This window comes from Euprymna scolopes, chromosome 2 (assembly GCF_053919585.1).
Source record: "Euprymna scolopes isolate OS-2025 chromosome 2, ASM5391958v1, whole genome shotgun sequence".
Lineage (NCBI taxonomy): Eukaryota > Metazoa > Mollusca > Cephalopoda > Sepiida > Sepiolidae > Euprymna > Euprymna scolopes.
The window spans coordinates 138,607,713-138,633,639 of NC_136483.1; the positions used below are offsets into that span (position 1 = coordinate 138,607,713).

Consider the following 25,927-nt stretch of genomic DNA (forward strand, 5'->3'; position numbering starts at 1 on the left):
GCAGCATATTTCAGGGCGCGTAGTGTCACAGAGAAAATTGATAAATAAGAACGTATAAATTCACACGATAAAACACATATACATACATTTTCTACACTGGCTCATAATACATCAAAAAGTCAGGTATCGCTGACCACATATGCAGGGAAAAGAGAAACCATCTGCTCTCATGGAAAGAAGTAAAAATTATACATGGAAGAATAGTTGATAATAAAATGACTCAAAGAAACAGCACATATGTTGGGTGACAATGTCCTCTTAAGTAGACCTAATATAGAATTTGATGCAATGCGGGAACCATTAAATATAAATAAAATTTCCATAACGACTTGGTGCTGAGGTGAAAAACTTCTCTGAAGGTATATTGAAATTCTTGTTAATGTTCTTGTTCCATGCCAATACTTCCCTCCCATTCCCCTCTCAAATGAGGGAATAATTATCCAAAAAAACAGCAGCAATGATGCATCTAGCGCTCTTGAACAGTTTGGCAACGGTTTCAGCCTGTCCTATAGTGCAGTGACCCAAACTGAAAAATATATACGATGTATTCTAGAAAAGGATATATTTGTTTGAAGTAGTTCTATCGTCTTGACTATAGTAATACAATCTAATAAGCCACCTTAATGAACAATGATTACGGTTGTTTGTAATCATAGCTAGTAATATGTTTAAGGCTGAGGCTTTCACTGTTTCTCCCAGGCTGCTACACCCAACTGTATTTATGTCTTATGATAGCCAATCATATTCTCGTGTGGAGAAACCTGGATGTATTCATATTCTGTTCATTATATATATATATATATATACATAAAAATGAGTGTGTGTGTGTGCGAGGATATTTCTCAACCTATATACTCAACGAATTTTTAATCTACTGACTTGAAATTTGGTATATAGGGTATTCAGACACGTGGAAAACTTTTTAATCGGTTTTCATCCGGAAAAAAGGGTTGCTGAGGGGTCAAAATTGAAAACTTGGCATGTGGGGTATCGGATTTTTATCTGTTTGTCAACTGTTTCATGAATGCGTGAATTGTTCACGTGAGAGATTACTTATGTTAAGAATAAACAGGTTTAAAAACACTTTTTAAATATCTTGTCAAGCTGGCCTAATGGTTATCGTGTTTGACTCACTGTCTTTAGGTTTTGGTTTCGAGTTTTCTTTTTTATTTACAGGAAGTGAAATGTTTAGAAAAAAACATAATACTCGCATGCACATGTCTCAGTTTCTTTCCGTTTTTTTTTTTTAAAGGAGTTTAATGTTACGTTTATTACCTACGGTATTTCTGTTTATAATTAATAATAATTCTGCATTAATTAAAATATAATATTTATGCATATTTTACGACCGGGTAACGCTGGGCGGCCTGCTAGTATATATATATATAAACTAGCAGATGTATTCGATTTTGCTCTGTTATCAACAACTATATCAGAACATTTAGCCATAATTATTCAGACACTATTGCAGAGAATAAATAGAAACATTAATTGTTTGTGATATTCGATGACTTTATATTTCATAGGAATATCTATTTTTGATGGGAATAATTTACGATCCGTGATTACAGTACTTGGTAAAATTCAGCTATAAGTTACATTCTTCTGGAGATTGAAGGTTCAATCCTCAGTTCAGGTGATCGAAAAAACAATTGCAAATTACTTAGAACTTCTACCCAGCCATGGCTGATGGAGCAAGAACATGCAACCACTTAAATTAATAAACAGATCTGTTGGAAATTCTGTGCAGATTCCCAAGTTCGACAGAAAGATTCCTGAGTGTGACAAGATATACCCGAAGAAGGTCGGAGGTTACATCAACCGCAACCTTGTGTAAAAACACTCAAGATTAGAATAGTAGTCTGAAGAATCAAAATAATATAAAGATACATATTGTCTTGAAAGGAAGGATTAGAGCGAATGTGAAAGTCAGTCCATGTAAACAATTATTATTTAACTATGGGGCCCCAGGAGCTAGATTAGGTTTGTGCAAACCGTTCCTCACACAGACAGACAGACAGACAGACAGACAGACAAAGTCACTTATATAAAACAATGATTCACTAAAATTGCAATCCTTTGACCTACCTTGTGCCGCTTTGCAACCTTGCCTCAGAGGAGATGCACTTTGAAAAAAATGGAAACACACAGACATATAAGATTAGATTGTACTGAATACATAGTCATGATTAAAAAAAAAAATTAAATAAAAATATGACTTGGGTGCAATTAGCTAGACTCGAAACCAAAATATATAATGCTCCAGCCTTAGTTGTTATCATTTGAGCTATCGTCTGATGGATAAGAAATAATTAAAAATGAATCGACTATAACTTATAAATGTGTATTTGTGCATGCATACAAATAACAGGCTTAGTCGATTTATGCTTGCCAAATTTCATTTTTTTTTTTTTCAATTTTTTTTCTTAGTAGCTATTTTTACTAAGTAATAACTAGGGCTATGACAAGAGAATATTCTTTTCATTATCTTCACACTCGAGTATATATCAGTTAATATCTTATATGTCTTTAGATAGAGTGATGCGATTCTCAATTAATTGTGTCTGTGTCGGATATATACTCGAGAGTCAAAACAATGAAAAGAATATTCTCTTATCATAGCCTTAGTAATAACGCATAAAAGAAATGGTCTACAAAAATTGTAATGTTTTGATTCGCCTCACGCCGCTCTATGACTTTGCACCTCAGAGGAATTGCATTTGAAAAAGATGGAGACGGACACACAGACATAGTTAGTTTTATAAATTAGATTATTTGCCTCCCCAATTTTCTTGTCAATATTATTTAATGCTTTGTTATTACACTCCTGAAATGTTATTGACATTGGTCATTTTCCCATTTTGATTAGTAGATCTTGGTTATTATAAAAGAAAAAAAGTGATTGATTATTTGTAATAAAATATAATAATTTTTCGATAATCTGGCAACGGAAAATTTTAAGTTGACATCCAATATGTATGATTACGAAATCTTTAAACAGCTTGTAACTTTTTAATGGGCTACCTTTATCTTTCCCACCAAACATTTAATAATAGAAATTTGCGATATCAAATGTTATTTGACTTATATATTAATAAAGACATTTCCCCTATAACATTGACAGTAATAGCTTTAACAACAAAATGTACACAAAAACATCTGTTCCGTCAGTCATTATATGTCCGTGTTCTAAAAAAATTATAGTTCTAATCGATTGCAAATTTTTTATTTAATGCGGTCAACAGGTTTTGGTTTCGCCTACGAAATAATACTGATTTATTTTGTATCTAAACGGAAGTAATTCTTTGCCTTTTAGGCAGACGTACGGACGCTGCACCCCCCCCTTCTGTAATTTTGTTATTTTCGTCTTTTTTTTTTTTTTTTCATTATTTTCAACGGATTATTATCGAAGTGTCACTACTGTACTAGATTATTAAAAAAAAAAATACAAAAACGTCAGTAATTAACATTTTTAAGGGGTGCTCCTTTTCTAATTCAACAGTCTAGTAAATCGATACCCTATTTTGGGAACAGATTTTTTGTTCAACCAAATTTGGTGAATTTATCCCTTTTTTTTTTTTTTTTTTTTGCATATTTAAAGGCTAAATGGCTTTAAAAAGGCTGAATTTTGCAAATTTAGCCGAAAAAGTCGACGCTTCCAAAATAAGAGATCGATATATTTTTTGGAGAACATTGTATAAGAAACGGAGAACTCCTTAAAAAATGTTAAATATTGTTTTTTTTTTTTTTTTTTTTTTTGATAATCTGGTAGATTAGTGATCATTTGATAATAATCCGCTGCTAAAAAATGAAAAAAATATGGAGGACAGTACTGCTTCCATACGTGCACCACCTTTTGTTATTCTTTCTTTGGGTCTCGTCTTTTAAACTAATTCCTCCCAAAACTTTTTATGTAGCCTCAATAGATCTTTGGTGTTAGAATAGTGAGTGGCTAATTAGCAGATGCGACCTTTCCCATGATAAAACTGCAGAACTCAGCTAGGGTGAATGACGCCACATGTACAAGTATTGGTTGAGTGTATTAAACTATTCAGCTGTGTAAATCGAAGTAGAAATCTCCCCTCCCGCAATCGTTATAGTATCATGGCTACAAGAAGATATTGAAAATATTGTATTTATGCAGTGAATCAGATGTTCATCCTTTTAGTCTTTTTTTTTTTTTTTTAACTCTTATTCACCCCAGACAAGGCACATTGTCATTTGAACGTAAGGGGTTACTATTTAGGACCATATCTACAGAGACAATATGTAGGGAGTTGAGCAGCGAAATGTCTTGTCATATTACAATTAAACTTCTGCCTGTCAGTATAATCTGTGAAGTAATAAACCGGGAAGGAATTCAAAAGTCTAATAGTTCAAGGGAAAAATAGAAGAAACTATTAGAAAAGAATACTTTCCTGCATCTAAGAACCTTTACAGTGAAAGGTCGGGATTTTGCTGTTAGTCAAGGGTATTTACATCGAGGGGGCACTAGTGCTACGAGTTCGTTAGAGCACATTCCATTAAAATACTTGTAAAACAGTCACAGGGATGCAACGTTGTAGCGATGGGACAGAGGTTGGAGTTTGGTTGACACTGCTGGGCCTGTTAGGTTGGATACTCTTTTTTTAGATCCTAAGAGTGAGAGACCAGTGGTAGATGCACCAGCCAAGATGTCGTAACAATACTCCATGCATGAGCAAATGGTGGCTCTGTCGAGATATGGAATACTCTCTGGTGTGAGTAATTTTCTAGCACAGAAGAGAGAGATCCCACGTCTTTGCAGCAGCCTTGGCAATGTCCTCATTGTATTTGTTCCAATTCATGTTGCCTGTGAATGTTAAGCTGAGAAGCTTGAAGTATGAGCTCTAAGGTATGGTCTTATTTGTCATGACAATCGGTGGTTGAGAAATCTTTTGTCGCTGTTAAAGAAAAGAAGCTGAGTTTTCGTAGCATTAAATGCTATCATCCATTTTTGGCCACATTCCACTACAGACTGAATATCGTTTTCTAGGGGTTCTGCCATTGCTTAGCGTATGTGTACATCCGTTTTACCTTCATGTCTATTTTAGAGTGTGGTGTCATCACCAAATACATCCTTATCGGATACAATTTTATCAGGGAGATCATTTATGAATATTAGGAATAAAAAAAGTTCAAGGATCGACCCCTGGGGGACATCTGCATGATATATAATGTTATTTAAGCATACTGCTATTGAGAACAATCTGGAGTTTTCTCCTGTCTAGAAATATACAAATTGCTCATCTCCAAGGATTCCAATAAAAAATTAAATAAATAATAATATATAATACCATTTGGTATAGACCTGACGATAGAAAACCAGATAAGAATGAAAACTTGGATTCGTAAGACGAAATAATCCAACCTTGATCGTCCTTTGGGGCCTGTGGCGCAGTGGATAGGGGCATTGGATTTCTACAGTTCCAGGTGAGCATTGTCTGAAGATAGGCCAGAGGATGAGTTGGCCAAAAACGTGGTGAGACAACAGCAACTATGGAAGGCAGTAATTATTGAGGATACAGTTAAGAGAATCAGCATTCCTATCCGGTCGCGGTTAACCACCTGACGAAGGCCAGAGGAATAGTTGATTGAAATGCTGTAAAATGGCAACAACAACTAAGAAGAGGATAACAGTCCTCAAATGGATAAATAAATGTCTAGGAAGGATCTGATTATGGTAAGTATTCGTCCAGAAATATTGTTTGATTTAACTTCCATGTTGACATTGCAGTTTTACTTATATTACAAACAACTACAACAAAACGGACCTTTTTAAAGAACAAGCGCAACATATTATGTTTCATGCAGCTGTTGGCATCTGATTTGGAAGTCCCATGGCATTACTGTAAAATAAGTAGGATCAGATGTTGATGAACCGATAGTTTCCATGGCAATTGATGTGGCAAAGTATCATATAACATTCTTTGGCGATTGAGATGATGATGATGATGATGATCTGAAAACATCTTCAAGAGATTAAACGTACTTGACCGGATGTGTGGTTCTTTTTTCTTCTGTTCAAGTCACAATTAACATAAAGGCACCAAAAACACAAACATAAAGACACCAAAAACATATAGCGCTTTATTATCTCTACAAAAATTTGTTTACATTGAGCCTGAAAACGACCATGTTGTAGTCAGCTGGAAAACAGAGCTGTGTAGAAATCGTGGGGCTATTGGCTACATTCAACAACTTCCAGCAAGAACTCAGAAATACAAAACAGTAATTTTTTTTCAGAAATACAAAACAGTAAATCTTGCCCTCACTCTGTGCGTGATACTACATCAGCATTTTAAAGACAAGATGTAGCATTATGGCGGGCGAATTCTTTGATTCCAAGCCATAACAAAATATCTTCTGTCGGCGTCTTGTTTTGTTGACATGTTGTAAATTGTTTCTCAGTCGGTAGTGATGCTTCTGTGTTCTTCTCTCTCCCTTTTTCTTGTTGCAACAACTAGCCTGGGTGCCCGGCGTTGCCCAGGTGTTTGGAGGTGTTTGTTGAGAAAAAAAAGTGGTAGTAGGCAGGTAGGCTCGAACCCATACCATGAAGGAGGAAAAGAACGTGAAAAAAAAAGTGACGTCTTTGCCGTTGCGTCCATCACCAACCCAGAAGTGGCGAAGGTTTAAATTAAGGCTAATCAATCGAAAATGTCGGCGAAAAAAGTGACTCCCTCCTTGTAGAAATGTGCCCAGTTGAGGGTGAAGGAATTAATGTTTTTAGCCAATTTTTCGATATTTGTCGTCCGAATGATCGAACTTTAAAACGATACCAATCTCGTGAAAATCCGTCGCCTTTGCCGAAAGTTTTGGGTAGATATACAAACATACATACATACATACATTTAAACAGACAGGTGAGGTTTATATTAAAGATAACAGCGATTGTAAAACACAAAATCTCTGGGGGTTAACCACCATTCAGCTTTCATTAAATTTATTTTTCTTCTCCAGTGTATAATATATATACATAATGTCCTAACCGATCCCTTAGAAGGCGAAGGATCTACTGTGCCAAAATATCAACCTTCTTTTTTATGGTTTGCAAAATTAGTGAAAGATTTGATCAACTTATCCATCATGCATCACTCGAGACTTCTGGTTTCTGACACAATATCCTGATATGCCCGCGTGTGTTCACTGTGCCGATCATGATCGATCCACCTGCTGTGTGCATTGGATAAAACAGGTGAAACTACGGTGATAGCAGTTGATATATCTAAAATTTGGCACAAAGGTTTTATAAAAATTAAATGATTCGGTATTACTGGACGAATACTTAATATAATAACATCCTTCTTACGTTGTGTAGCTACGGTGATATATAATCGACGTATAGACTGTTGTATAGAGGGGAGTTATCACACAGTGATATATTACAGTTCGTATTTACATAAAGGTATCATATTTTATAAGAAGAAGAACATAGATGCTTCATACCTTTTCTTTCTCCAGGAGTTCTTCTGCCTTCACTGCAGGACTTTGTGATGAAACATGCAATGACCAACATCATAACCGATTGAGACACCTGTTTTTTTCTTCTTTTGTGAAACGACGATAACTTTATATTTTACAAAATATAAATTTATATCAGTGTCAAGGTGGTCTTCACAAGGAGTCTGCATTACATATCTACATGCTTGTTCTTTCAGCATCACTTCCTGGACTTGAATACGTTTGTTCACTTTCGTGACCAAACTCAAACTCTCAATCTAATCTCCTTGACCTCTTGACCTGTCAGTTCCGTTACGCCATCATCAAAAACACACGTCTCCTAACATGTGACCTCTGTCACGTACGCAACTGCTCAAGGCTATTTTGTTTATTTAACTTAATTTATGTAAACATCTTCAGCTAAACAATAAATAACTCCCAATCCAAACCCTTTTAAAAAATAACACTAGATAGATAAATAGACAGGTAGACAGATAGATCAATAATAACTAATTTAACTTTTAACCATGTTATTATTTAACACTCAGACAAGAGAAAGATCCAGGTTATCCTAGATGGTCATACGGCCAAACAACATGCTATAAATGCGGCTAGACTCAAAACCGTTACAATATATATCTAAGGCAATCAGTAAAACCTTAGAGAATGATCTTCAGTCTGTAGTGGAATGGCGATGTTAATGTTGCTAAGACTAACACAGGAAACCTCTTCAACCACTGATTGCTATATGCTACCTGAGGGCTCTTTATTCAAACTCCTTGGCTTACCATTCACAAGCACTTAGACTCTTACACAGCGTCCAAAAAAAAAGAGTCTCAAATCTAATAGATTCCGCACGATGAGCCAAGCTCCAATGTCTGTCCTATCACCACAATGTTGCATTCCTTTCAAATATTTTAATGGAATGTGCTTTGATGAACTCATAGCACGTGTGCCACTTTTACATACATACTCCTAACTAACCTGACAAGCAGCAAAATCCCACCCCTTCAGTGTTGGTGTTTCTAGATGCCGGAAAGACTTCTAATCTAATAGTTTCTTCCCTCAGTCTGCTAGACGTTGGAATTCTTTCCCTGTTTCCTGCCTCCCTGACTGTACTGGTATGCAAAAGTTTAAATGTAATGTGAACAGACATCTTGTTGTTCGATTTTCGACAGTTCGCCGCTAGACACAATCTCACATAGAAGCCTCTTATGTTCCAAACAGCAATATGCCTTGTTTGGAGTTGAAAAAGAGTGAAAAGAAAAAAAAAACTTCTTCCTTTTTTACTTTCCTCTTTTTCTCTAATAACTCAACAGAAGTGCATCAAACCAGTCATCTTGGATCTCCAGCTCTCAAACTCAAAGTTGAATGAATAATCAAGACGTTCATATGTATTGGCCAGTGTGGTATTGTGTATGTGTGTGTGTGTGTTTACTTTAGTTCTTGTTAATGTGTGTATAGATGTGTGTGAGTGATAAAGGCTGGATACATGAGTCGCTGAGTTCTTCCGCCTTGCCTACCACCCTACGCAGAGCGTTGTTGGGTTCCTTTCGTTCGGCAGGCTGTTGAAGGATCTCTCAAACTGATTTTCTTGACCAGGTCTTATAGAAACTTCTAAGTGTACACTGGTTTACTACATTTGCGTATAAGTGTTACTTTTTGAGGCTTAGGAAAATTTTCCATTGGCTGAAAATACTTTTGAGTTCACACGTCTATGTCAAAACTTTCTTGCTTTGTGAAATCAGGTGGAAAGCGAATTTCACAAAAAGAAAAAGCATAAGCAATTAGTCATTTGTTTTTTAGCATTCGTGGGAATCACTTCGCGATTAAGTCGCCACAGATGAAACTATATGGATAAAACTGATTTAAATTATAAAAGAATTTTTTCTTTATAACCAAAAGAATGTTAACCCATTTTTCTTTATAATCTGCACATCTAGAGAATGAATATTTAATCACCAACCTTTTCCTCATACAAACCACAACTGTTTTTTATCCCCATTACAAGCAAGACCCCCACCCCATCTCTCTCTCTCTCTCTCTCTCTCTCTCTCTCTCCAAATTGGTGGTCCGCGCCTTTTTTGAATAATGGCACTCGTATTTTCTTGCAGTTTTATCGTAGAATTACTTAACAGTGAAACCGTGGGTTAGCGTTGAGATTAAATTTATGTTATATCCGGCTGTTTTTATAGACTTAAGAAATACTAATGCACAGCTGAGCATGCTGCTTTTATGCTGGAATTACTGCTGAAAAAAAAAAAAAAAAAAAAAAAACAAGAGAGAGAGGGGATATGATCCTGCACCTTAACGTAATTATTAAGTAAATAGATTTTTCCTTGTTTATTTTGACTCGGTTTTTGCTGTGCCCTGGAGAAGTTTCATCATATTTGTGCACATACCAAAACTTAGTAGTAGGAGATTTATTTCGGAGAAAAGCAATTGAATACTAAAAAAAAAAAAAAAAGAAATAAGGTGCTTCTTTGGAATCGAAAAAAGAAGGTGCTTCTTTGAAACCAAAATCGAAAGCCGTAAAACTGAATCTTCATAAACAATTTTTTTTATCTGTTTAATTTTTATGCCATTTTCAACTAAAAGCAATGTTATCTACTTAATTATCATGTCACAATTAGCAACATATTACTGCCTTATTGCATAAAACGTGTAATTTGACGATTTCACGATTCATTTATCCGCCATTTTTAACAAGACGTTACCCCTCTCCCTCGCTACCATGCGAACTATTCTGATTATTTCGAAAAATATTTCCATTGATAATTAATTTTCTACTTTATCGTTTTTCGTAATTTTTAAATATTTTACTAATTTCGGCATGACAGTTTAGGAGATAACATTAATTTTAATTGAAATTCGATCTTTCGATTTTCGTTCTTATTCCGAAAAAGCGCCCAAAATAAAAAATGATTTTGGGTCAATGTTAACATTCTAACCATTTATTTCTAAATTAATGATGTTTTCACCATTTTGGCTTATTTTACCAAACCATAAGAAAAATGGGCGCTTGTCCAGAATTCGCCCTATATTAAAAAAAAAAATAAAGAAATTTTTTTATGGTATACATACCTGTGACAGAAAGCAAATATCATACACTAAAAAATCATGTAAATTGATCAAGTAGTTTAATTTATATAGCGAAAATCATTTTGAAGCGAATTTGGGTTTTCCAATGTCCCTTTATTAAGAATAGCTTTCTAAAAACTCGCAAGTTTGAATTATTTGTGTAATCTAACACGTGGAGCCAACATGTGGCAGCAGAGTACGTCACAAGGAACATAGGACAAGTAATAACTCGACTCCTTTTTTTTTTTTGTAACAACAACATTTATTTCCTCATTCTCCCATCACGCGTGACTTCTTGTTACAGCTGTGACGTCACCCACGTCTCTAATGTGATCTCTCTCTTTAACATGCTCTCTCTTTCCTTTTTATAATTTTTTTTTTCCTTATGATATCATTTTGCACATGACTCTGTATTTGCATATAGCCACCATGCACATATCTGCACTCTGTTACATTTGGAGTTATCTCCCTTCGTTTTCAGCCTGTTTTTGTTACTGTTTGCTTAGCGACAAAATTTGATTTTCTTATTTAAAAATAAAATTCCTAGATCAATTTACGAGATTTTTTTTTTGGTATACAATAGGTTTTTCCGTCACCAGTACTTACACCATAAAAATCTGTATTTATTTTTTATTTTTTTTTTAATATAGGAGGAATTCTGGATAAGCACCTAAAAATATGGAGAGAAAGGCAGCGTCAAAAGAAAGAAATGGCATGGGCTACTCATACAAAATAATTGATTTTATTGACAAACTCGAATCAATGCAAAATAAAATCTTCATAAAAAATGGAAGTTCAAAAAGTTCAAGAACGTTCTGTGAAAGAAAAATGGATTTTGTTTGTAAGGAAAAATTGAGTACATGTGTTTGTTTTGCATGTTGCCTTATGTGTTAAAAAGGAATTGAACAGATATATTCATTTCGGCTGGCGCCGTGTGCGTTTACATATCTGTAAATGGAAATAGGAATAAAGATGTGTGTATGCGTGTTGCGTTATTGAATGTATATATAATGCGTGTTGCGTTATTGAATGTATATATAATTTTCTAGTTTGCACTTTTCAAATGCTTGTGAAATGGTATACACCTGACAATTCTTTTGTTGTTGTTCTCAAAATCAACACAAACGGATTTTGTCAACATAGAAGCTTATTTATAATTCACTGTTAGCCAGTGACAAGAGAGAGACAGACAGACAGAACAGAACAACTGCGTTTAGCGATATGTGTGTGTGTGTGTGTGTATGTGTGTGTGCATGCATGCGTGTGTCAGGCTATGATAGAAATTTGTTACTCACACTGTACGACGTGAACTCCTCTTTTGTTTATGTTATCTGTATCTTATAAAGACATCAACCGACATTCTTAAAATGTAAATCTTTAAAATATTTGATTGTTCTTTATTTTGCGTTACACAATTCTAACTTCCCAACCTGAAATGTAAGCCTTTCTTTGGTGTTGGTGATAATTACAATTCAGGTTATTTTTATAGGACACAAGGATGTAGATCAAAATCCATCTGAAATATGCATGTGTGCACACCTCTGATTTTATCGGCGTCGCCCCAGCTCAATATTCAACATGCATGCATGTGTGTGCGTACATGTGTGCATACATGTGTGTGTATGTCAGCATGCCTGTTTTGTTACTGTGAAAGTGTGTGTACAAACTTGTGTGCAAAAGTGTTCAATTAACAGGGTGTATATGTTGGTTCTGTTGTCTGTGAAAATCTCTCATGGCATCTGTCAAGGCCCTTCATTCACCTCTTCCCCCAAGGACCTGAGCTGGATCATGTCATTTGCATGCTTGTTTTCTGGAAAATAAATGCGTGTGTGTGTAGGTTTTTATTAGTGTTGGGACGATTCCAATATTTTTCTCACTTTCAATACAATTACTAATTCTGTTCTGAATTCTTGATTCCAATACAGTTATTGATTCCGATTCTTTTTCAATCTTTAAATATTTAGCTATAGATCTGTTCTTCGTTTTTTTTTTTTAATTTTCAGAATACCATAGAAAGCATATATTTTTTGCAAACATAAAAATACACTTGTGAGGGAGGGGTGATTTACAAATTTTAGTTTTACTGGTAGTTTTTAAAATCAACAAATATTTATTATTGTATCATTAGTACCACAAGTGGTAAAGGAAGTTTTAAAAAACAAAACAAACAAAAGCAAAAAAAAATTAAAAGAATTGTTTTTGGCATTGGAACATAGGCACAAATTTTCCCGATTCTAATGTTGATATAGATATATCAAAAACTTATGATTTTTCTGGTGCCTGATTCCAATTCTGATTAATCGTCCCAACATTAGTTTTTATATTACACACAACATTTTGTGAATTAAGATTTCTTACATTTTAATTAATTGAATGAAACTGTTGATTTGTGGTTTTATTCAACCAAGAATCGATATTTATGCATGCTAGTCAGAATCAAATATCGGTGGATTAGTTTTTTTCTTACAAAGGAGTCACCACTTATCAAGGCTCGGTGGCCACTCAAGGATAAGAGTTAATGAGTGTACAGTAGTCAATGGGAAAATGTCGTAATAATCGTTAGTAGTGAACATTTGGTAAATTGGATTACTTAAGGGAATGGCTCATCAAGAACTTGTTCACGTTGGACACGTTGGCCATACAATATTCACAGTCGCCACCTGTTTGAATAATCAAGATAAATTTCTGCTCTTGTTTTGGACAATCAAACATTTACTAATGTTACCAAATTTTCTATTGTATTTTTTTATGTATCAAAATAAATTTTCTCTTTTTTCTTTAGCTGAAATTTTTTTTCTTTTAATTTTTTTCTTTTAATTTGTTTCTTTTAGATAATCAGAGATTTAGTAATGTTGACAAATTCTCAAATATGAAACAAGTAAGTACTGAACCTTTTTTTAAAAATAAACAAATACAATTATATATATATATATATATATATATATATATATATATATATATATATATATATATATATATATATATTACAAGCATTTCAGCCCGGCGTTGCTCGGGTGTTTGGAGGTGTATCTTGAGCAAAAAAAAAAAGCGGTCAATTTTTTTAACTTTGACCCCTATTATAATTCCTTAAACTTTATTGTTTTGGGCTCAAATCAAGTTATTAAGTTAGATCCATGTCAAAGGAACCTATATCTAAAATTTCAAGTATTTAGACCCAAAATTGGCGGATGAGTTTGGTAGAGTTCTCAAAGGTCAAATCGTTGAACTTTAACCCCTTAACAGGCAAATTTCTGGCCGAAATCCGATCACAAAGATTTCCCAAATCTCAGTACCCTGTATATCAAATTTCGAGTCTGTAGACTTTAAATTAACAGAGTTATTGTGTAGGGAAATGTACACACACACACACACGCACACACTTTTATAGATATATACATTTAATTATTTGGACTATTATCCTCATCTTTGTTTTCACAACATTTTGGCCAATTATTCCTCTGGCCTTCGTCAGGTTAACTGTAACAGGATAGGAATGTCGACTCATCACACTACATCCACAGCAATTGCTGCCCTTGATATCTTTTAAAAAATCTAAAAGATGAGGATAATAGTCCAAATAATTAAAAAAAAAAAAAGAATTATACAATTTACTCATCTCCAAAATAATTCCAACCTAATTCAACAATACAACAATCGGTACCGACCCAACAATTGGAAAAACAATTGGATTTATAAGATCCAAAAATCTAATCTTGATTGCTCGTCAGGGCCCATGGTGTATTGGATAGAGATGTGGAATATCTACGATTCCAGGTGAGCATTGTCTAGAGGTAGCAGTTTCGATCCCACCCAAAGTCGGTCAGAAGATTAGTTGACCAAACTGTGGTGAGATGACAACAGCTATTGAAGGCAGCAATTGCGGGGGATGTAGTTGGAGGATTTGACATTCCTATCCCGTCATGGTTAACCTGACAAAGACCAGAAGAATAATTGGCCGAAACGTCAAAGGAATACAACATTTCGTTGATGGGACAGCGGTTGAAGCCTAGCTGATAGTGTGGGACCTATTAGGTTGGCAACTCTCTTTTAAACCCTGTCTAAAAAGGAGAGACTAGTAGCAGATGCACCAGCCCAAATGTAGCAACAATACTCCATACATGGGCGAATGGTGGCCTTGTAAAGGTACAGGACACTTTCAGGTGTAAGTAACTTTCTAGCACGGTAGAGAGAACCCATCTTCTTTGCAGCAGTTTGCATATATGTGTATATTTTACCTATGAAGATGAGGATAATACTGCAAAAGAATGAATAGACAAACGAATACAAGTTGAGAATCTGTTATATAAATCTATTATATTAATGATGGAACGATTCCAATATTTTTTTGTGATTCTTATACAATTACCAATTCTAAATCCACAATTGCAATACAATTACCGATTCCGATTCTTTTAAAATTTCTAAATATTTAGCAATAGAGTTGTTTGTTAATTTTTTTTTTTTTTAGATTACCATAAAATCCATGAAATATGTGCATATATTTTTGCAAACATAAATAATACATTTACAGTGGGATGTATTGATTTACTGGTAGTTTAAAATCAATAAATATTTATCATTTTATTATTATCAACAACGGAAAATTAAGTTTTTAAAAAATTACAAATATAATAGAATCATTTTGGGCGTCGGCTGACATAACTTTATAAATATAACACCTAATTGTAGTTATCCAGCATTGCTGTAGTTATCCAACGTTGCTGTAGTTATCCAACGTTGACATTTTAGTATAAAATTTTCTTGGTTAGACATTTTAAAATTGTCGTGAGGCAAGCTGATATACCTATTTCAGGAATAATGGACTTATCCAGAGACTATAAATGTAGTTACATCGAACATGCTATAGAAACGCGATTCCTGGTAGGTATGGCTCCAGAACTATGACGTGTACTTTTGCAAAATACATTTGCTAATACACATTTTTTTTTGTTAACAAATGCCATTGTGTTTGTCTCAGTTATTATCGGCTTGTAAGGCTACTGTAGAGGAGGGAGAGACAGGATGGTCTGCTTATATTATAGACGATCCCATCCCCATTGTTGGTTGTATGGATTGAATGGTAGAAGGTTGCATAATGATGACGAAAACATACCGGTATATATCTGTTAAGTTTTGAGACATTGTGTTGAACAAAGATGGCGGCGTAGTTCAGATCAGTAACCAAGATGGCAACCAAGAATCAAATGCGGTCCGTGGCATAGTTAACCTCTTAAGTTCTGAGATATTGTGTTGAACAAAGATGGTGGCGTAATTCAGATCAGTAACCAAGATGGCGGCGTAGTTCGGATCAGTAACCAAGATGGCGGCGTAGTTCAAATCAGTAACCAAGATGGCGGCCAAGAATTAAATGTGGTCCGTGACGTAGTAAACGGCGAACTGATTGAATCCAAAATTCGACAATTTTTATAATCATTTTGGGACGTTTTCATTGGTTGTTTAGCACAGCCGTTGGTTATAAAAATGATTGGTGAATCCATTCGTCTCATACCCCCATTATAAGTCAAAAACTGAAAGAATGCAGATTTATTTACATAAATTTACATGAGAAATATCAAGGATATAGATAGAAAGAATAAGAGTTCGTTGAGAAATGAGTAATGTTACTTGCAATTGATGAGAGGCTGACAGGTAAATCAGGAGAGCTGGTTGGTAACCGATGCCAACCAGGAGCGGTTCTTCATTACATGTTGACTGGTTGAGGGTTCAGCGCGAAAGAGAGAAATATGAGAAAGAGGAAGTCACATGGCTGTGTCACTCTCCGGTTATCAGAGTTAAAGGGCGACAATTGAATTAGCCTGGGAGTTTCAATTCCCACACTACAGCAAAAAGCTGCACAATGTAATCATAGTTTTTACTGGTTTAATCACAGGGTGCTGTCTTTAAAACTACATTAATTGTATCATTCTCATATTATTTCTGTCTATGCAACCTCACTGGCCAGGTTTCACTTCTATACATGAAACTGTACACATGTATACACACTCTTCCTTTGGTCTACAGTGGTAATGCTCTACTAGTTCGTAAGCATGAGAAAATGACAGCTTTCCATGAGAGGATGGTCAACCTCATTATAAATTCAAGATGGCTGCAACCACATTATGCAAATGAGTCAAATTTTACAATTTATTTTGATAGTCCTATTTATATGCTACAAACGTCATACACATTGTTTGAGCATACAATGAAAGGGACACGTTTAGTCAACAGCTTACAGAATCATTTTAAAAAGTAACTACAAAATAAAAATCATTTTTCAACAAAAAAAGTTCAGCGCTTAGAAGATTAATAGCATATTAACCATTTGCAGTCAGTGTTGAGAATTATTTTTCTAAACAAATGTTTTACTTCCTTAAAGAAATCGTAAGAAGACCAGTGTGAATGTGTTTGTGTGTGCATCCACTGCACAGGCTGTGATCGTCTGCTTTTGATACCAGTAGCAATGTCAATTGCATAGTCTCGGTCGTTGCTGTAAGAAAAGAATTTTCCTTAAAAACAAAATCACAAATCAAGTTCAAAACAAGTAACAATGTTTGTTTCATTGAGAGGTTACTATTTTTTTTTTTCTGCTGAACAACAGAATTGCCATTAGAACTTTTACCTTGACCAAAACAAAACAGTCTATGATCATCTGTCTGTGAAATCCACAGAACTACAAATGATCTCTACTTATTCTGCAGAAATATATATAGACTACACTTTTTAGTCTGTTAAAAACGAGCAAAAGTTATAACCTGTTGACTTAGAATGAGCGCTTTATGCCAAATTGATCGTTGAATATATGGTTAAACTTGTGCTCATTTTGCATTAAATTGCTAATCATTATTAATCTCCATTAATCCCTAACTATACATCAAACAGATACCATAATACTTAGTTCGCTGCACCTTATTATAGCAAAGGTCCATACAAAATTTTACCCAGATTGCTTAGTAGTTTTCAAGAGTCGCAAAGCCTGGAGAGCAAAGGTCAAGGACAGTATCAAATTAGTAGAAAAGAAGAGAGAAAAACAATGTGAAGAAAAGAGAAGATACAGCCCTGCATCCTTCACCATTCCTACCGCTGACGATAACTGCAGCATCTGTCAACATAGCTGCAAATCTAAAATTAGATTATTTAGCCACAGTATATGCTTTAGTAAACCAAACTAGGTGCAGAATGCCATTGTCTCAAGGGACAGAAGGTTTCCAATAAATAAAATATTACTGTATATTATTATTATTATTGTTGTTTACTTATTACTGTATATATTGTCTATTATTTATAACTAGCAGCTGCACTATGTCAGCACACACAACGCCAAGTCAAACACAAAATCGAGTACACTCAACATCAAGTACACTCAACATCGTCTTACCATCAACACTTACCCTGTGAACTCTGAGTATGGAAAATTCACATACGCACAAAACAAAATCACTGAAAAAACAAAAATACCCTAACTAAGGGTAAGAATAATGAGTAAACGTTGGATAAAATGATGGTTAAAATTATTACAAACCAGCCAGGATTTGAACTTGAAATCTTCTGATCCATAGTCAGATGCGTTATCCATTGCACCACAGGTCCTGTCCATATACTGAAAGATGTTACTGCAACAGACAGTGCTAAATTCTGTTGACATGGGCAGGTAACTTTTTCAACAATTGCACGAAACAGCCCAAAACCCCTTATTTTGGGCTTTTTGTGTGACTCGGCATTGTTCGTTACGAACCATATAAAGATAAGGACAATCTAGGGACTCAAACCTTTCAAGGAAAAAACGAATTTTTCAATTTGGTGCATCCGTTCAAAAGTTTTATTGGTATATATACACAGACACAAATAAATAAATAAGCATTTAGAATTTTATTAATAGTATAGATTAACACTTCCAATATTAAATTCTATACTAGGTCTGCTTAGTAATTGATTGTCGTCCAACATATGTGCTTCTTCTTGGAGTCTTCTTACTCTCCACCATTCTTCTCTGTCTAGAATTTTACCCGATTTTTCAATCTGTTCATGTATTACAGCTTTTGATGTTCTTCTAGCCGTACTTTTAGTGGACGGCATATCTCACCTTTGTATTGTTTTCCACATTTACATAGGATCTCATATAAACAGTTCTTAGTCATGATTTTTTTCATAGGGGGTTTGACTTGCACAAGCTGTTTCTGGAGAGTTGAATCACTTTTGATTACTGTCCTGATGTCATATAGATTACATATTCGTTGAAGTTTTTCCAACAAGCCCTTGTATATGGTATACAAACTGAGGTGAGTTTTCAGGTGGTATCCTTTGGTCTCTGGTCCAGATTTCTTGAAGCTGATGTCATGCTCTCTGGATACTTGTTTCAGTAGAGGGTTTCTCTTAAACTGTCCATCTCCTCTTGATATGCATTGTTGTTATCAGGATGGAAGGAGTCAGAGGTTTTAGCTGGAGTCGGAGTCAGAATGTTTTATCTGGCTCCGACTCCTTAAGTCCAATAAATTTATTTTTTTACATGGTTTTCCTGTTTGGTTTTACCATTTTTTTTTTTAATTACATTTTCTAACCAAACAAGGCACATTGCCACTTTGATGTAGGGGGCTACTATCAGGTACCTAAGTTGCAAGGGTACTATGTAGGGAGTTTAGCAGCAAGATCTCTGTTTACATTACACTTGAATTTCTGCATGTCAGTACAGTTGGGAAAGGAGGAACCTAGAAGAGAATTCCAAAGTCTTGCAGTTCTGGAGAAGAAGCTATTAGAGTAAAAGGCTTTCTTACATCTAGGGATCTCAACTGTGTAGGGGTAGGACTTCGCTGCTTGTATCAAAGAATTATTATTTGCTTTGAAGTTACACTCCTCAGAATAGGATTAAGATTGGAAAATGTGGTTACGTTTTTAAAGGAGGAATGTATGAGTATAGGGTTAAGAAAAGATCAAATATGGTTTGTAGATTAGTGACTAATTGGAAAATTATAGTATAAGGCTTAGCGTGCGTTTCGAAATGTGCTTTAAGTGTTAGTTTTCATGTCAAGATAATCACCAGTACTTTATCCCATCTAAGTGAAAGAAAGATATAGTTGCTAGTTAACATAGATCACTTATAATCTGGGTATAAACTGTGGCTATTAGTTATTTATTTTATAGATATTCTATAGAGTATAAATATAGGTTCAACTAATGCATTCCTCAGCAATAGAAATCTATAGATGTTAAGTATTTATCGATTTTTAAAAGATCAGCCTACTAAAGTTTAGGACCGGAAGCTAACCCCCCTCTCAAGGTACGTGCAAACTATGTGATTTTTTTATCAGCTTGGGGAGAAGAGCAATTGGGTTTTTGTCCAGTTGGAACAAGAGAGATGATATAACTTGCAAGAATACAGTATTGATATACAATATAGATATACATGGATTTGGGAAAGATTTCGGAGTATAAGGATTTTTAATGTTTATCATGCAAAACAGACAGGCAAAGTATTATCCCTTTAAAGCAGACATTTAGAAATAACATTTGTGCCAGTTATTTTAGTAACATACATCAGTAACAATATACATATGGCCAGTATAGGCCTTATATTTAAACATTACACTTAGTCATAGAATTATGATTTCCAAAAAGAGGGAAGCAGTATAAGTCAATAAGAGCAAGAAAACAGGTTTGGTGAATAAGCAATAACTGCTTCATAAGCAGTAGTTTGCACAATTTAGCAGTTTTTGTATGATTTTGTCATTATTTTGGAGATATATCATATTTTGTATTGTAATGCTTCTACTTCATCAAGATATTTCCGTCTATCAGATCACTGCAAATCCTGTCTAGACACCTGTTTTCGTTTTGCTTGTGATGTCACACAGAAGCAATGAAAGTTCTGTCTTTGAGTGGGATCACTGTGGATTACATTGGATAACAATCAGATTATAATCTGAAAGTCATCCACTTCCTGAATCAAATGGAATTTGGCAATTGGATTAGTCCGGGATCGATCCGAAATTACAATCTTACCCCGCCCCCTAAAAAATAACAAGCATAAATCAATAAGAATCAACCCATGGTACTATAGCCCTTTATAGCTTTTCCCTTTCTTTACATAGGAGTCACCACTTATAAAGGCCCAAAGGCCACTTGAGGATAAGGGTTAATTAGTGTACAGAAGTCAATGGGACAATATCGTAGTAATCGTTAGTAGGAGAAATTTGGTAAATTGGATTACTTAAGGGGTCAGCTCATAAAAATTTGTTTATGTTGATCTTGAAGACAACAATATTGTAGTCAGCTGGAAAGCAGGTAAACGGAAGAGAGTTCCACAGGCGTGCAATTCTAAGAAAGAAGGTTTGTTCATGGAATCTACGTTTAGGTTAGGCACAGATAAAGAGTGGGGGAAATCATTGATAGTATTTTCAGCTAGACGAGTGTTTTTCATGAAAGTTTGGCAAAGGGGTACAAAGATTGGAGCTCAGACGAGCACCTGCCATGAAAATAGCGATAAAGCAGAGACAAGCTCGCAACATCTCTTCTGTGGGAAAGATGTTGCAGGGAAGAAAAAATGCACCCCCACTAGGTTACGAAGTCTATTTTGAACTTTGTCGAGGCAGGATAAGAGTTTTCTAGCAGCTCCTGCCCAGATGTGGCAGCAGTACTCCATCTTTGATGTACCTGGCTCTTACATAGGTAGGGAATTGCATCAGCAGTGAGATATCTACTGGAGCGTTAGAAGGATCCTACCATTTTTCCAGCAGCCTTGGCAATGAATTTGATGTACATGTTCCATCTCAGATCACAAGTAAAGATCAAACCCAGAAGCTTGTCAAAACATGGAGTCCCCTCAAGACTGAGCCATTCATTTCAATTGATACCAGATAGGAGATCAGAGCATTGATGACATAAAGATAGTTTGGTTTTAGATGGATTAAAATTAACCAGTCACTTCTTTCCCCATTGCACCATGTGCTCCAGATCAGAGGGGAGAGAATCAGAGAGAACTTGGTCATTTACGGCCTTTGATGTGTTGTCATAGATGGCAGTGTCATCAGCATAAATGTATTTGAATGATCTTAGGATGGGATTTGGAAGATTATTGATATAGATCAGGAAGAGAGTTGGGTCCAAAATTAGCCCCTGAGGGACTCCGGCATTAATACTGTGGGCTTCTGATTTCTACCCATCAACCACTACTCTTATGAACCTGTCAGAGAGAAATAGTTTAATAATTAAGAAAACATTTTCAGCTATACCGTAGTTGGAGATCCTGTGAATTAGGTCTTTATGCCATACTCTATCAAAGGCCTTTGATATTTCAAGAGCAATTGTCATACAAAGGAAGCCTCTGTTGAGAGATTTGCTAATCCTATGAGATATAACTGTTAGCACATCTGCTGCAGATCTAGCAGAATGGAAACCATATTGCATTCCACTAAGAAGGTTATTTTTGCTGAGGTGGTTAACTACTTCTCTATTGAACAAGGATTCCAACAACTTACTCATGATGCATAGGAGACTTATTGGTCTGTACTCAGAAGGAGATGAGCGATCACCTGAATTCTTAAATACAGGGCATACTGATGAAGTTTTCAAGGGTGCTTGGAAGCAATTCTCTTTAAGACAATTCTTAAACAGCTTTGTAAGTATGGGAACAAGTTCTGGTTGAAGCTTTTTCAGCACTATAATTGGAATGCCATCAGAGCCAGTTGCTTTACTGGAATCAAGGTTTTTGATTAGCTTGGCAACATCACACACAGATATTTGTATGTCAAATAGCGTGTTTTCTGATAAAAGAGGAAATACGCGGAGGGGGGGTGATGGTGTGGTCGCATAGGGTAGAATTAGTTGCAAAGTTCTTGGCAAAGAGTTTGGCTTTCTCTGATGCTGAGGAGATTATCTCAGGTCCATTGATGATGGTTGGGATAGAGCACATGATTATGTTCAGGAACCAAGCCCCTGCTCAGTTACTTTGGACTTGGACTGAACACACATCTCTCTCGCATTCTTTATTACTCTTTTACAGTGATTGCTGGCAGTCCTGGAATTGGCTTTAGTTTCAGTACATCTTCATGTTTTCCCTTTGATCCTTTTTCCATAAAGGTAATATTATCTTTTAAAAAAATTCTTCTCTGTATAATATGTCTTTACTCCCCTCTTCTGATGAGAAGCATTTGGCCTCGAAATGCCATGGCCTAAGAGGTTTCCCTATCCCAAAATATTGTAGTTCCTTTTGAACTGATAGCATAATAAAATTTAATTGTAAATTTTTTATCCCTCTGTTATCTTAACTTATTCTATAAAATTAGTTTGTATTTTTAAATGTATTTATAATGTATTTTTAACCACATTTACAAACTCCCATTCTTATCAGAATTGATTTTAACTGGCGAGTCTACTTCCCATCTTTTGCAATAACATACGACGACCAAATTTTGTAAAGGGGACTTGCAATAAAAAAAAAAAGCTTTAAATCTATTTAAAATTTTAACCATATCTTAATCCGCCTTTAAAATAGATATTATTAAAATTTTAATCTATTTTATTGTATTATTTTATTCTATTTCTATATTCCGGGCTATCAACCCGTTTGAAACTCTATTTTCTCAGATTTTTCTCGCATGTCATTTGTTTGTAATATACTAGTAATAGTTAGCAATATATATATATATATATATGCACAATAGAAAAAGTGCAAAAAATGCATCTCTTTTCTAGTATTCATCACCTTTGGTAAATGAGTTTGTATGTTTTAAATTATTAATACAGAAATTGAAAATTATACCGTTTCAATTAAATAAAAGAAGGAAGTATTAAAACCAAAGCACATATTTGGCTCTTAAAGCAGATCCCCCCCTCCCTCTTACTGCTCTCAAATAAACGCTAATCTTTGCACCCCAATTCATTCCCCGTTGAAGACACTGGTCTTTTAGCTAGACCAACATGGGTCGCTCGAAGAGCACCAAGTTAAGTGCATCTATCTATCCGTGTTGTGTGGAACATCTTTATGTAGATCTAGTCCCACCATTTCTTTTGTTTTCTTTGCTTTATATTCTCTTACATATTCAAGTAATTATTATTAATATCCTATTCATTTATTTTAAAACAAATAAATTGCTAGAGCAGATTGGTTTTCTCACAGTACTTGAAAGATAACATTTCGTCTTTCTTTGCTTTATATTCTCTTACATATTCAAGTAATTAATCTTCTATTCATTTATTTAAAATAAAATTAGTTGCTAGAGCAGATTGGTTCTCTCACAGTACTTGAAAGATACAATTTCTTGTAAATGTTAGGGGAGAAATTTATCTCCAATCCTGCGCTTATTTACGTAGAATAGAGAAAAACTTTAAAGTAAGATACTCACTATCTTCTTCTATGCAAGGGCAATACTTGGTGTAGAAACCAGGCCCATGGTTATCCCTCTCGGTGTGATGAACCTGTAGATCTTGTCAGATCATTCATCTAAGAAAAAGAAAACTGATGATAAAACTGGGAGAGAGGCCTCCTCAGTCATGGTCGACAACCTTCCTGAAGTTGGTGACTCGAACAAATTCCTGGTTTGAAAATCTAACTTGCTTAAGGAGTAGATAAGCTCTTCCTATCGCCAACTTTCACATTTCATCTTTGTCTATTAGCCAGGCCAGAGGTACAATACCAGGGACTCACCAGAGCCACCCTGTGTTTGGCCTTGTTTTCTGACTAGGACATTGAACGCCAATCCCCTATTCCCTATTTTAAATTTCTCTCTTTCTCTCAGAAACTGAGAAAATTGGGTTTGCTTGCATGCCACTTGTACTCGCTAGACTTGTTTGAGGTAGAGGGTAACTGATTGACAGTTTGTCTGGCTGCTGTTTTTGACTGACAGTACAGGAGCCCTAACTCTTTGTAACATTTAGACCGGCTGCTCTATCATCAGTTGTATTATATCAGAATCTTTGTAGTGACATGTTGCACATGAAAAGGGACCCTGCTGCTATATCTGATGGACTTTCACAAGACCACACCTTCTAGACAGGACTCGGCTAATAAACCCCTGTGTGTGTACTTGGCATCAAAACTGGCCCATTTTGCTCAACACTCTTCCCCGAACCTGACATTAAACAAAAACGTAATTAAATGACAATTCAAACAAATATCACGATAAAACCAGACAACCACACAAACAAAACCAATTTGCCTCTGCCCTTGAGGCTCGCTTTCACTAATATCCGTGGGCTTAGAGGTAATATAGATTATGTAAAGTCTTACCTTTTAGTAAACTCCCCAGATATCTTAGAATTAAGTGAAACAAACTTACACTCTTCAATCCTCTCTAATTACTTTACCATGACAGGATACTTCCCTTTTTGCCGTAAATACTCAGATAAATAGGCTTGAAGTCTATATTCGCAGCATCCTCCTTTAAACTAGAGAGAAAAATCTTGAATCGGATGACCAGGTTTTATCTGCTTTCGACTAACATTTCGTCACTGTGTTAGTTACTTATATTTTCTCCACCATTTTTCCTCAAGTCAGGATTGTACACTAATCGATCATGTCTCTGATAGTATAGATGCAGCACTCTCCTTGCATAGTAATGCCCAAATACACATGTTTGATGACTTTAATGTCCACCATAAAAATTGGCTTGGTTTCTCAGGTTACACAGATGCAGCTGGACGCTCTACTTATAGTTTCTCTATAGACCATTCCCTCACATGGACAGTAATGTTTCCAACTGGCCTACCAGGTTGTAGACCTCAATAGGCTTCACTTCTAGACCTATTCCTCACCACAGTACCTGAGGATTGTGTGACTAATACTCAGAGTCCACTTGGAAACACAGACCACCTAGTGGTATCAGTTGACATCACATTTAAATTCCAACCTACAGGTGAGGAATCATTGCTCAAAACAACAAGGTACTACAACAGGACTGACTGGGAGCCATTAAAGAACACATCCGAGATGCCCCATGGACCAATATCTTTTCTCTTCCTGCTGAATAGTGTGCCAATGAAACAACTGAATAGTGTAAAGCAGACATTGAAGCACATGTACTGCGGGTGGATACAAGTGCAACGAGTTCATCAGAACAGATTCCATTAAAATATTTGTAAAATAGGCACATAGATGCAACATTGTGGCGATGGGACAGGAGCTGGAACTTATTTGATAATGTGGGACCAATTAGATTGACAACTCTTTTTTGGATGCTAACCAAGAGGGAGAAGCTAGTGGTAGATGCACCAGCCCAGATGTGGCAACAATACTCCATGTGTGAATAGTCTTCTAGCTCGATAGAGGGAACCCACCATCTTTGCAGCAGTTTTTGCAATGTCCTCTATGTATTTGTTCCAGTTCATATTGCCCGCAAATGTTAGGCCAAGGAGTTTGAAGGTAGAATTCTCAGGTAGGGTGTTATTTGTCATCAATATA

The 25,927-nt window shown here is 35.4% G+C and overlaps 1 protein-coding gene across 9 annotated transcripts in view; it reads left to right on the forward strand.

Moving 5' to 3' along the window:
* The window catches only part of LOC145296292 (carbohydrate sulfotransferase 14-like), a 131,200-nt gene that overhangs the window by 102,157 nt on the left and 3,116 nt on the right, over positions 1 to 25,927 (forward strand). For 4 of the 9 annotated variants that reach the window (XM_080142520.1, XM_080142521.1, XM_080142501.1 and 1 more), the window contains exon 3: positions 13,371 to 13,417. In XM_080142520.1, the coding sequence (XP_079998646.1) occupies positions 13,371 to 13,417 (47 nt within the window). Of the gene's footprint in view, positions 1 to 11,189; positions 11,381 to 13,370; positions 13,418 to 22,531; positions 22,609 to 25,927 lie in introns of all 9 variants that reach the window. The other 5 variants (XM_080142523.1, XM_080142524.1, XM_080142522.1 and 2 more) reach the window with 2 other exon arrangements.